This window comes from Labrus bergylta, chromosome 10 (genome assembly GCF_963930695.1).
Source record: "Labrus bergylta chromosome 10, fLabBer1.1, whole genome shotgun sequence".
Classification (NCBI taxonomy): domain Eukaryota; kingdom Metazoa; phylum Chordata; class Actinopteri; order Labriformes; family Labridae; genus Labrus; species Labrus bergylta.
The window spans coordinates 7,954,547-7,968,553 of NC_089204.1; the positions used below are offsets into that span (position 1 = coordinate 7,954,547).

At 47.6% G+C, this 14,007-nt stretch overlaps 1 protein-coding gene across 4 annotated transcripts in view; it reads left to right on the forward strand.

Annotated features, from left to right (window-relative positions):
* Window positions 1-14,007, forward strand: part of LOC109987214 (arginyl-tRNA--protein transferase 1) — a 61,340-nt gene that overhangs the window by 34,428 nt on the left and 12,905 nt on the right. For all 4 annotated transcript variants that reach the window (XM_029278114.2, XM_020638231.3, XM_020638232.3 and 1 more), the window contains one exon: window positions 2,108-2,207. In XM_029278114.2, coding sequence (XP_029133947.2) covers window positions 2,108-2,207 — 100 coding nt within the window. The remainder of the gene's footprint in view (window positions 1-2,107; window positions 2,208-14,007) is intronic.

Here is a 14,007-nt window from a genome sequence, read left to right on the forward strand (position 1 = left end):
TCGTTGTTCTCCTGCAGCAGCTTTTGGTTCAATGTATGACTGAAGATCTGACGTTATTTTAAATGTTCTGGTACTTGTGGACACGACTGATCATTAAAACATTAGAGATTGTATCGTTTTAAAACACCTGGTATCTTATCAGACTTTGACAACCTTCAGCAGATGTGTTTCCCTGCACAGAGTAGCAGACATGAAGCAACCGCTCGCAACACGGCCAGCTAACTGTTCCCTGCTCTCACATTCACTGCGGTCTGTCTCAATCCTGCACACAGACTCTGAACAGCACATTATCTTCATTTAAAGTTCTTACACACGCTGTTTTCACTTCTGAGGTTAAGAAGGAGCTGTGTGCATCACTCTGCACGATATAACTGTTTAATAAACGTCTAATCTAGTGTTTGGAAATGTTTCTGCATGCATGTGAGGCTGCAGTAAGCACCTTGTGGTATGCACCATTATGGACCCTTTGTGTGCAGGTGTGTGTGTGCTGGGGTGTGTGTGTGTGTGTGTGTGTGCACATCAGTATGAGGGAGCTGTGCAGGAGCAGAGGCCTTGATAATTGGCTTGTGCTGGAGTGTCAGATGGCTGAAGAGGGGATAATGGTGGACTCAAGCTGCTGCCATGGGGTGGGGTGGGGGGGCTGGAGGAGGAGGGAGTGTGAAGGGTGAGGAGGAGGGAGGCTTTTTGTGAATGGGCCCCTCGCCTCTCTTGACCCCCCTCCCCCAATTCAAGCCTGCCGGTTGCTTTTGTGGAGAGGGGATGGGAACCCAGGAACCTGGCAGCGAGTGGGTGACCTTCCAGCACCTCGCTCTCTCTCCGTCCCTTTCTCTTTCTTGACCCCTCCTCCTTTATATTCTCCTCCTGCTCCCTCTTTCTCCCCCCCAAGCCTCCCCTCTCTCTCCTCACTGGCTTGGCCCGCTTTGTCCCGTGTCTTATTTTTCAGAGCATCCATTTTATTTTAAGGCCTCTTTCTCTCCCTCTTAAGTTTGGGAAGAAAGGCTTTTCTCCCCCCTCGGTTTGAGCGGGTGAAACGCGGAGGGTGGAAGGACGAGCGAGACAAAAAGAGAGAAGAAAGCGGAGCTGGACTTTAGATATGGAATAGTGACGGAAATGGGAGAGAGGGAAAATAGGCTTTTAGAAAAAAGGATGCAATTAAGGAAGAAACTATGGAGGGGAAATAAAGCAGGCCAGACTTTTACTGTATTTGAAGAAGCTGTATAAATCTTCCTCCTCCTAAATCTTTATTTTACACGCTCTCTCCCCCTCTCTCTATCTCTATCTCTCTCTCTCTCTCTCTCTCTCTCTCTCTCTCTCTCCCCCTCCTCTCTCTCATCTCCCCCCCCCTCTCTCTCTCTCCATCTCTCCCTCTCCCTCTCTTTCTATCTTGTACTCTCTCTCTCTCTCAATCTCTCTCGCTCTCTCTTGTCCTCTCTCTCTCCCTCTTTCTCTCTCCCCCTCTCTCCCTCTTTCTGCTCGGGGCCTTGTGCAGATGGAGAGAGGAGGTGGTTGTTTTTGTGTGATGAAATGAGACTGAGGAAAGCCGCTTCCTTCACGCTGGGTGTTTACTTCCTCAGCTCGGTCTCTGCCTAGAACTCATTTCATTACTTAGCGCGCTCGTTCGTATCGTGTTCCAACAACGACCTGCAAGAACAACACTTTAAAGGTGTTCCAGACACATCTCTTACTCAATTACCTTTAACACTTTCTGACTTCAGTGCACTTACATGGTCTTGAGTATCTTGGTTTTGATTGAGTTTTTTAATTCATGCTGTTTTCAAATGATGCGAGGCTCGCTCCAAATCAAAACAAACAACAGTGTATAAGAGATGATGGAAACAAACACCACAAGTCGAGCAATATCCAAGCTTTGTCCCTCTGTAACTGTGTGTGTGTGTGTGTGTGTGTGTGTGTGTGTGTGTGTGTGTGTGTGTGTGTGTGTGTGTGTGTGTGTGTGTGTGTGTGTGTGTGTGTGTGTGTGTGTGTGTGTGTGTGTGTGTGTGTGTGTGTGTGTGTGTGTGTGTGTGTGTGTGTGTGTGTGTGTGTGTGTGTGTGTGTGTGTGTGTGTGTGTGTGTGTGTGTGTGTGTGTGTGTGTGTTTCCTGCTGCAGGGAGATCTTGTTCACCAGGCAGCTGCAGAAACAGTCCCCCAAGCTGTCCTACTACTACCTGGGCTTCTACATCCACTCCTGTCCCAAGATGCGCTACAAGGTACGCTGCATGTCATCATCACGCCAAACACAACACGATTAACAAAACATATCTGTTTTAGATCTTTCACACCTTCACTAACCTCCTGAAGTTTATTACTCTGAGCATCATGTGTGAACACAAACATCTGAATGTTTCTCTCTTCACCCGGAGTTTCTTCTCCAGCCTCCTGGTATTTATTCTGCAGAAAGTCAGAGTGAGCTGATGTGAGAACGCAGCAGGATATAATCAGGAGAATTCACCTGGAGCGAGTGGGAGGGGGTGGTGACGTTTATTCCCTGTGATCACTGCACGACCATAGACTGTCTGCACGCCACCTCTACCATCTCCATGATCTAATGAACCTGCTGCATTATGTTTCCTGTTCTCCAGTATGTTCTTCTCCACTCTTTAGTTCACATTGAGATTCTCGTCAACTACACGTAGCATTGATATGAAGACACATATTGTCATTATAGCGTCATGTAGAGGACGTCCTGCATCATGGTCGGGTGGTGCGGTGAGGTGAATGGAAGAAGAAGAAGAAGACCTGAGGGTGCAGGGGGGTGAATGTTCAGGAGTTCAGAGAGGTACAGAGGAGCAAGGTTATGGGCGGCCTTTAAGGTGAGAAGCAGAATCTTGAAGTCAATGCAATGTTTAACCGGGAGCCGATGAAGCGGCTTTGAGAATAAATAAAGGTTTGAATATAGAGAGGGAATGAGAGACGGGGTGGATGTCTGCAGAAGTTATTTCATGATGTTCACCTGCAAACTGTGCAGGAAACGTTAACCAAAGATAAATGTGCAGGGAAAGGCTGATAACACAGCTGGCTGGCGTAAAAACAAAGAGTAAATGTTCATCTGTAGGAGGGAACTCCAGTGGAGAAGGGCGAGAGGACAGAAAGGGGGACGTGAGGAGGAGAAGAGGCTGCTGAAGACATTACAGGTTGAGAGAAAGGTCACAGTGTACATGCTGCAGAGGATGAACCGTCTGAACCGGCACAGAATCTAAAGTGCATGTGCACACGGAAGCCGCTGTCTGTGACGCGCTCACACGCTCCCCAAACACTCGGAGAGACGCACAGATTCAGGAGGAGCTTTCTTTTTCATCTTTTTGTTCTCTCATTCGTCGTCTAATTCCTCTTTCTCTCCGTCATTTCTCCCCGACTTTCCCAGAGAGTTTCCTTGTTTAGCAGACTGATGTCTTGTTGAGGATGATGGCAACGTGCCACACCTTCTTATCCTTTACATCTTGTTTTGTGCTCGCTTTGGGATTGTGTGTGTGTGTGTGTGTGTGTGTGTGTGTGTGTGTGTGTGTGTGTGTGTGTGTGTGTGTGTGTGTGTGTGTGTGTGTGTGTGTGTGTGTGTGTGTGTGTGTGTGTGTGTGTGTGTGTGTGTGTGTGTGTGTGTGTGTGTGTGTGTGTGTGTGTGTGTGTGTGTGTGTGTGTGTGTGTGTGTGTGTGTGGAATCTTGGTCACGCCGTTACCCCAGCACCAAACCCCCCCCTGCAGAGGTATTTACTCCCCCTGCCCCCTATATCTGTTCTTCTGCAGCGTCTTGTTCACAGCGTCCCCACTTCTTCTTCTTCTCTCACTCTTCAGGGGAGGAGTGGGGGGGGGGCAGAAGAAGGGTGAGAAGGTTGCCCAGTTCCCACCTTCTTGCTCTCCCACTCCCACAGAAACACACCCGCGCTCACACACACTCTCAGCACATGCTCGGTGTCTCGCTCCTTTGTCTGATTTGCATACGGGCCTGAGCAGTTCATTAATGCACAGACATCGGGGGGGGGGGGGGGGGGGATTGTTCTGAGGACGGGGAGCCCCTAAACGCTGCGCTTTAAAGTTTCTGGATCTCAGTCCTGCTGCTCGCCTCTTGAAGGACCCAAACAGCAGCACTTGAACCCTGCTGGACTCCACTCAAACCCCTTTAACACCTCCTGCCCCCCCCCCCCTCGTCTCCCCTCAACACCTCTCCAGGAAACTCTCCCTACCCATCATGTCCACAATGAACATTTGAAAATACAGCTTGACTCCTCCTGTCAGGCTTTTTGTGCACGCTGAGACGAAGCTTTCCTCTCCAACAACATCTCAGAAGATCTTTAGAAGTTCTGATTCATGTGAATGTAGGCTGCACCTGATAAGATGATTTTAACGCCTTTTAATATCCTCTTCCACCACTTCAGTTTTATGCACCTCAGTATACCTCTCTGTGGATTCACTCGGTAGTCGTCCTCGTTCCTTGAAGAGCAACGAGCTGCATTATTATGTAACTGACACCAGGAGTGTTTGAAAGGACGTTTATAGTGACCCTACAGGCTGCTCTCAGACGTACAAGAGAGCTTTTATTTATTTTTTTAGATTTTATTTTTTGCTTTTTTTGTTTTGTGCCTCCATTGTAGAGATAGGACAGTGGACAGAGCCGGAAATCAGGGAGAGAGTGGGGAATGACATGCGGGAAAGGAGCCACAGGCGGGATATGATCCCGCCCGGAGGACCACAGCCCCCACACATGCGGCATGCGCCACCAGCGCCCCACCAACCCCCCGGTACAGGAGAGCTTTTAAAGGCCCTATTTAGGTTACACTTTGTTAAACTTCACCCTGAGCTGCCCCCCCTCATTCCCTCCTGCTGCATTTGACTGAAGACTCTGAAGACCTTTTCATAAACACAAGTCCTGAAAAAGTTCAGACATGACCCAGAGGAGCTGCACGTGTGTTGAGTCGAGTCGGCACGATACCAGAATTTTAAATCTTTAAATCTTTGAAGTAAAAAAAACAAAACAGATATTGATACCTGTGTCGATACCACACCTTCAAAAACAGAAGTCCTTATCCCCTATGTTGGAGGAATTCTTGTTTTAAATGACCACTGATTGCAGGAAACGTTGTCAACGTATTTGTGGAATTGAGACGGCTTGTAGTAGTTGTTTTGATGGATTCATTCACTCTCCATACCTGTAATTGTGATATTTCAGGAGCTTTGGTGCTTTTTGAATCTGTCGATCATTAAAAGATCAGAGAGCGGATCGTTTGAAAAGAGGGGGCATCAAAAAGTATTAAAATGTTTGACCTTGTCGGTCCTCAGAGTCCATCTCTTAATCCTGTTTTTATTTTGGAGTCCCTTGAGCTTTTCTCTGCCAGCTCCCGTCTCTCGGAGCTCCATGTGTGATGGTTTTAAACCCACCTTTAGCGCCAGAGCCTGGACATGGTCCTACAGAGCCCCTTTAAGGATCCTAGGAGCCTTGGAGTGCAGCCATGAACAGGGGGCTGCCCGGCCGCTGTCAGACCATCTCCTTTGTCCTCTGAGCGGGGACGGAGCGTCCCACTGAGCCGTGCTGGTTTGGCTGGTGGGTTCAGGCTCAGACGTGACATCCTGCCCCTGGCTGGGTTCCCTGGTCCTCAGTCCCCTCAGGTCCTCAGACCCTCCCTCTTCCTCTGATGTTGGGTCTGCACAGAGCAGAAGGTGAGAGCAGAGGTCTTTGCCCTTCTGCCTCTCTTCTGTTTCTCACATTGACTCTCGTGTCTGAATGAGGCGCTCATGACTTCAGATGAACTGAGACTCTGATACATGTCTCCCAGTGTGACCACCACAAGGACACTTCTTACTTTTATCTCAATGCTAAGTTTACCGAGAAGCTTCGCAGTGTCAACAAATGAGTTAAAAAAACAAACATGTTAGTGTTTAAAGCTGCTTCATACAGAGATCAAACTGGTCCCACCGAGGAACAAAAATAAAAGTCTGAGGGTCTCCATATTGGGTCACACTGACCATGGTCCTGCAGAGCCCCTTTAAGAGTCCTAGAAGCCTTTCAGTGCAGTATGAACAGGGAGCTGCCCGGACGCTGTCGGGCCAAAGTATCGTATTTGCACAATTTAAAGTGTGCAAGAACTTTTTGGGGTTTTTGTTTTTGTTATTTTTCTTTTAGCCTTTATCAGACGCACAGCTGAAGAGAGACAGGAAGTGTTGGGAGGAGAGAGAGCCGGGGGGATGACATGCAGCAAAGGACCGAGGTCGGATTCAAACCCACCACCGTTGCGATGAGGACTATAGCCTTCGTTCATGGAGCGTGCAACATAACGGCTAGGCTATCTGATGCCCCTGCCTGCTATGTCTTATAAAAGTCTTAATTTTTTTTTTAAAAGCTTCAGAATTTCTAGATGCTGTCGATCATTAGAAGAACGGAGATTTTGTCGTTTTAAACACTGAACATTGATCATTTTGACATGGTCTGGATTCAGCTTTCTACCCTGCAGCTCAACTCCAGCTTTCTCTCCAATAACTCCTCCGTCCAGCTTCAGCAGCTCGCAAAATGTTCTCATTTGTTCACTACATTTCCCCTTTTTAGTTGGACTGAACTTGGAGTAAAGATCTTTGCCATGTTGTGGTGACTTCTCTGCAGCCGAGTGTGTGTGTGTTAGCTCTGTTCTCTGGAAGACGTGTTGAGGCAGACTTTGATGATAACAAACGAGGCGGACGAACACTTGGCTTTACCGACCTGCAGTACCTGCCTGTAACAGATGAAGCTCTTAATAAAGAGGCATGCACGCTCAAACACACTCAGAGAATAGAGAGAAAACGGCTCGCTCGCTCCTGGTCAGTGAGAGAGAGAGAGAGAGAGTTACATGAAGTGGCTCTTACTCTTGTTATTATTGTTCACTGTGAAAGAATGTCTCGCTCTAAGCCCAGGAAACCATTAAGTTTTCCACAGAGAGAGAGAGAGAGTGAGTGAAAGGAGGAGGAAGAGGACAGACGGAGAGAAAGAGAGAAAGAAAGGAGTGACAAAATGTGTGCCAAATTGAGAAAAGGAGGCGAGATGAAAAGGATTATTGGTTTCCCGGCGCTACCTCTCTGACTTTTAAAGAGCTCTTTGGTGGCAGCTGCACCTCCGCTCTCTTTCAGGCCGACTCCTCCTCGTCCACAAACAACAAACACGGTCGCAGAGCCGCTCAGCAGTTTGCACACGGCTGGAGCTTTGGAGTCCAGTGGAGCTGAAATGAATCCATCCAGGTGTCAGACTGTGTGCAGGACAGAGGGAGGAAGTTAAAGTTGGTCTCAGTCGGTCACTGTTGTTCTAATGTTTGTCTTAATCAGTGTGTGCCTGAAGGCTCGTCTGTCACCTGCTGCTGCCTGAGCTCAGTCCTCATGACATCAATTACACACGACCAAGTACCTCGGACCTCACAACGAGGTGTTTTTAACCCTGAAAAGTTATCAGAAGATATCTATAAAGACTTTATGTTGTTTTCTCGCTGATTGAATTCAGATCAAACAAATAAATACTCAATTTGAAATCCTTTAATCCTTTAAATCCTTTAATTTGATAACTTTAATTGATTGACAGCACTGTTAACAACTGAAACATAACATTCATGAATGATTGTATCTTGCACAGGATGAATAAGCTAAGCTAAGCCCCTCTCAGACGCCCCCCTTCTCTGCAGGTCCTGACACGCTGAAAGGCTCGGAGCTGCAGCCGTCAGGACTGTGCATGCATGTTGTTCTCACAGACGAGGCTTGTTCAGACTGTACATCGTGTGTGTGTGTGTGTGTGTGTGTGTGTGTGTGTGTGTGGAATCTTGATCACAACTTTTATTTTAAAGATTTGTTCATGGAGGTTTGCTTTTTGTAGTTTTGTTTATTAAACTTTAAATATAAACTTTGTCAACCTGGACTACATTTTTTTAAGAGTTGAACTGACTGCAGAAATAACTTTTTCTCCAAACTATTCAAATGATCCTGCACTACAGCTGTGTCATCTTTAACTTAAAGGAGGAGTCAGAAATGTTTGTAAACTCAACATTCAAACTGGGCCCCTCCTCCTTGGCTCATTGCCCCCAGAAGTTCCGCCCCCTGTAGGACGTAGTGTGTATGTTTACTGCTTGTACCTACACTGCAAGCTAACACACGCTAGAACAAGCTAACCGGCGGCGTTTGTCACCTGCCTGTCCAACAGGAAGTAGACCAACTCCACGTCCACGGGTAAAAGACAACACAAGGTTCACCCTCGTTTTAGAACCAGCTTTATCCGCTTGGTGTTTCTCACTGTGTTTCCTCACTGTGATTATATTTTCTTTTCCTTGCCGCTACGTCCACATCCGTAAACTCACCTGCTGCGCTGTCATTGGCTGTAGGAAACACACCAGCTCCGCCCAGAAATGTCCCGAGTCAACCAGAACAAAGCAGAACAGTAAAATCCAGTCAGAGGACAGAGTCTCTGCAGACACAGTCACCACCACACATGTACGGAGGCCCAGAAGGCACATTGGAGCAGCTTCACTTTAGGAGAAGTCTGTATTTTATTTTGAAGGAACAAGCTGCTGACTCTGTCTTTACAAGTTTACACAGGACAGTTTCTGTGTTGAGCTGCAGGTTTACACGTCCGGACTCAGTGCTTCCTTTTCTCTTTTTGTTTCCGTTCATCTTTCAGCGGCGGTTCAAAGAGAGCAGCCTCCATGCTGGTCGAGATGAAAGATGGATGGAGACGGAAAAGATCCGACTGAACAAACTTTCTGCTGATTTCATTCAGAGATAAAAACATGTTTTGTTCATGTAGCTAAACGTTATTACTGAACAGGATTTTTTGTTTTCATGGTGCAGGATCTCGTCATTTCTGCACGCTGAGATGCACAAATGCACTGCGAGGTGGTTTAAAGTTACTGTAAAGATCTGTGGGTCTCTCACGGTATTTAGCGCTCTCTTTTCCTTCAAATGAAGCAACATTTTGTGGATTTGTATGAAGTATTTTTTTTCTTCTCCAGCAACGTTCGCTTCCAGCAGTCCTCATGTAACAATCCCTGTTCCCATCAAAATAAGACCCAAACCGGCTCCTTTTCAGCCTCTCTGAGAGATTTAAGAGCCAAAGCAAACCCCCTCTATTTCTGCCTCCAGCTCCCCCCCCCCTTTTTAAAACTGGAGCCTTTCTGACAGAAACCGTTCTGTCGACTCGCTCGACAGGAGACCACCAACAGAGCACCTCTCAGCAGAAACATTTGTTTAAAGTTTTTCATAACTTCTTGTCGTTTTGGTGCCTCATCATCTCTTTTTTTTTTTTTTTACACGCAGTGTGCTGCCACGGTTGTGTTTTTAACAAATCATTAACAGGCTGCAGCCCCACCCCTCCCTGAGGAGTGCTGACAGGCTGAGGGTCTGAGGGGGGCAGAGGTCAGCAGGTCAGGTCAGAGGATTCAGTCTGACTGTGTGGATGGATGGACGGAGCGGGTGGGGGGGGTGTGTGTATGTGGTGATGTAGAGGTGTGAAGGTCAGGAGGGTGAAAATGAGAGTGTCACGCTGAGCTGATCCAGAGCCCTCTAGCTGCCACACCGAGGTGTTTGTCTTCCCATTAACTTCTCCACTATTTATTTTCAAACCTGCTGCAGCTGCACCGCCTCGTCTAAAACGCTGCTTTCTTTTCTGCAGAGAGGGAACGCAGTCAGACCGAGGTGGAACAAGAACACATTCATTACTGGATTTATTCATTCATGGGTTCATTACCTGGGTTTAAAAAGAAATATGTAAAAGCTGAAGTTTTTCTTGTGCTGTTTGCGTGCAAAGCTAACTCAAGCTCAGCTCATGTTGAGATTTGGGAAGAGGCCTCTTCTGCAGCATGCAATGATTCAAAATAATCTATAATCCTCCTGAAATGCATTAAAGGTAAAGTAAGGAGCCTGTTTTTAAAATGTCAGGAGTAGAAAGTACAGATGTTTGTTGAAAAGGCCTCATGACAGCAGGGAGCCTTGTGTGTGAGCGTGCGTGCTTGCGTGCGTGCATGTAGGAACTGGGTCGGTTCCTGCAGTATGAGGTCTGAGGTGGAGAGATTAGACCCTCTGCAGACAGCGAGCTGTGGTCTCCGTGTCAGACGTGCGTAACACCTCGCTGCCCGTACAGACCCGAGCAGAGAAAGAGATAAAAGTGCCCGCGCTGTGAGCTGATGACCATAAAAGCTCTGCCATTGGTTCTCAGGGCTCCGGCGAAACGCGATCCTGTAAAAATATTTTCTCCTCATTAACCTGTCATCCGTGGAGCCGTGACGCATAGCTGGGCGAGGGAGTGCTGGGACGAAGGGGGGGAGATCATGGAGGGGCCTGGGAGGGATGTTTTATCTGAAGGTCGTCCTGTGGTAATGTGCGAGTTAGGTGAAAGGTTCTGGTGTCCCCGAGTATTTAAACAGCAGCAGTTAGTGTAAATCTCCCCAAACACACACACCATATGTGTTCATGTGTACAAGGATCACACACACACACACACAGATCTGAGTGTACATGCTGTCTCAGTCTGTGTTGAAAGTGTGTGTGTGGTTTGTTTGGACGTGTCTGTCAGTGCTGCTGTCCGTCTGTCTTCCCGTCTGGTTTTAGTGTTATTTGTGCGAGCTGTGTGTGTGTGAGCTGCATGTTGTTTACGTGTGTCCATCATCATGGCGAGGCCCCCCAGGCGGGCCCCTCCTCTGTTTGCTTCGGGGGACAGAGGGTGTGAATTGTGAGAGCTGTGTGTGTGTGTTTATGTGAGCTGGTTGTGTGTGTTGTGAGAGCTGTGTGTGTGTCAGGCTCTGTGTTTATTGGTGTTTGACTCAGACGAGCTGGATGTGACCCGGGGTCAGGGAGCTGGCCCGGGCCGGCCCGGGTTAGGCCTGCCTGGCTCTGGGTCACACTGAGGGTCTTTGTAAACCCTCTGAGTTCAGATTCAGCCTGTGTGACAACAAACTGAATAAAACACTGCAGAGAGACGATAAACGTGACACCATGACCGTGTTTGTGTGTTTGGGTCAAATGTTCATGTTCTGCTGAGAGTGCTTCACAAATAATCCGACATAAAGCCTCGTTCAGTCTTCATGATCGATGTGACGAGCCATAACCTGCTTATAAAACAGACTGAATCAGACCCAACAAGGAAAATCTGTGACCTCTTATACCTCTCTGCAGTCCTCATTAAAGCCCATGTTGTCCTCGCCCTCGCCCTCCATTTAGTGCTAGCTAACCTCCTAGTGTGGCAGCCCCCACCCCCCCACCCTCTGGAACTTTACAATAATTAATTTGAAAACTGTTCACACCTGTACAGGACAAGATTATCAACAAGATAAGAGGTCTGCTTTGTCCACAGGGGGCGCCAAAAACCCCACACACAAATCAAAGTCCCCTGCTTTAACCTCCACAGTACTGAAACAGGCTATTTTTGTTTTGCATGTTATCTCAGGATATCTTGATCTTTGGACCAGCGGAGGTCAAACAAAAGTGACCTCATGTTCTCTGAGAGCGATTCAACTCACTGATGGAGCCGCTGGGTCTCACACGTTCCCATTCTGCTCTGTAGAGATCTGAGCTGGGCTGAATACACTAACGGAGGCTGCATGTAGACCGTCTGCACACTGCACAGTCTGTGCACACACACATAAAGGGACACCTCAGCGAGGGGCGATGGGGGGGAGGTGGGGTTAAAACTCCGCTGGAGATATGAGCAGGAAATCAGCAGCAGATGTTAAAGTCAGAGAAAGTCTCTGAGTCCACCTCCTGGTTTTTACTCTAACAGGCCTGCTGCTGCTGCTGCCACCGTGACACGCAGAGCGATTTTCCTGCATATCATTCCCCACTCTCTCTCTCTCTCTCTCTCTCTCTCCCAGATATCTGACTCTACCCTCTGTCCGTTCCTCCAATAAAGACACAAATAGCACCAAAAACGAGCTGGCTAAACGCTGAAGCTTCAGTGTCCTCCACATGGCAACCTGCGTGAGCATGGACTCTAGAGAGGAGGGGGCGGGGGGAGGGGGGAGACAGCGCTCTACAATGTTTAGGATTTGGACTGCATTACCCATTTTAACCACTAGGGGTCAGAGTTACATACTGCTCCTTTAAATCAAATCAAATCAAGTTTATTTGTATAGCACATTTAAAAACAGCTTCATCTGACCAAAGTGCTTTACAGGCAATGCATAAAAGCAAGAAATAAAAAAATAATCTATACATACAAGTACATATATATATATATATATATATATATATATACACACACACACAAACATATGCATATACATATATACATGCAGCATACATACATAGTACAAACACATACATACCCTCATACCTACATGCACATGCATACATACCTAAGCTAAATATATGGAGTCTGTTTCCACTTGTTTTAAATGCCAGGGGAAAAGAGGTGAGATTTGATTTGAATGAATTCAACGAGTTGATTTGTCTGATGGAGGGAGGCAGTTGATTCCACAGACGGGGGCCAGCCACCGAGAAGGCACGGTCGCCTCTGAGTTTTCGTTGAGCTCGAGGGACTACAAAGAGTGACTGTTCAGAGGACCCTAAGTGGGCGTAAATGGGGTGTAGGGGGTTACAAGTTCTGTTAAATATGGGGGGGCTAGACCATGCAGTGACTTAAAAACTACAGGGAGCCAGTGAAGGGAGGCGAGTACAGGGGTGATGTGCTCTTGCTTGCGTGTACCTGTAAGTACCAGGAGTCTTATTGTTGTCAGGAGATGATGAAACAAACTCCCTGAGCTCCACAGGTTATTGTCTGACACAGTATCACACATTAATACGGTGAATCGACCATTTCAGGCAACATGACGCTGAGGATTTTTTTGGTCCGATGGTCTCCCAATTAATGAAAGTTTTCCTGACTCTGCACGTTAAACTCAGAGGGAGGAAGAATTCTTGCGGAGGGTAATAGAGGTTTCAGTTTTCACGAGGATTCCTTCTCTGCAGCGAAGCGCTCCATTTATGTGTCTGATTAACGGGCTCTTCATATAAATCATACATGTGCCGGCCTCAGGCGGCGCTCCCTGTAAGGTGTGAGAAAACAGAAAAGTGTGAAGAGAGGAGCAGGGTGACGGTTTGTGTTCGAGTCGTTGGTCATAAAGTTCCTCTGACAGCAGCAGGGCCTGTGTGTGTGCGTGTGTGTGTGTGTGTGTGTGTGTGTGTGTGTTTACTGCTGCTGACGGAGGTTGTGTCATTGTTTACACTCCAGCAGCTCGTTATTCAGATGTGTAATCCTCCCATGTCTCGTTAAAGTTCAGTTCATCGGGAAACGTGCACTGAAGAAGATCGCTCTCAGATAAACGGTGACCTCTAACATCTGATAGAAACACCAGAATACAGCGACTGGATGCATTCTCTACTGTGCACTTATACATATTCTTCATCTCCTTCCCTCATTGGCTGCAGATCTTTATTCCTCCTCTCCATGTCAGCCTCTTTCTACTTTACTTCTCCTGCTTCTTTGCCTTCCCGCCGCCACCCCCCTCCCCCCTCCCCCCTCTGCGCTGGACCTCCTCCACGCTGGCTCTCAGTCTGCACCTATCACTCCCATCAGCTCTCCTCGGCCCATGACTCGGAGACGTTAAATACCATCCTTTTAGTCATCTGCACCTCATTCTCTCCCATTCCTCGCTCTCTCTCTGTCTCTTCTCTCTCCCCCCATGTGCAGAAGTTTCTACTTGTTCCCTTCTCCCTCCACTCGTCTTTTCACCCCCTCCTCAACCCGCCTCGCTTTCTGCCGCTCTGCAAACGAGCCTTTCAGAGGGTGTCAGTCATCGGCATCACCTCCGTATCCGTCTGAACATGCGAGCGCAGAGAGGATGGAGGGATGGTGATGGATGCTTTGTGTGGGGAGGAGCAGAGAGTCTGAGGAGAGGAGGACTAAAATAAAAAGATTTTCATCGTCTGGAAAGTCTCATCTTTGGCCCTTGAACACAATCAAACCTCAGCAGATGTCTTTGTGGTCGTTCACATGCGGTCACTATCACTTCCTCTGGCCTCTTTTGGCGCCTTAATGAGCTTACAGACCTCTCCATCAGCCTCCTCTCTGAAAAATGCACTTTT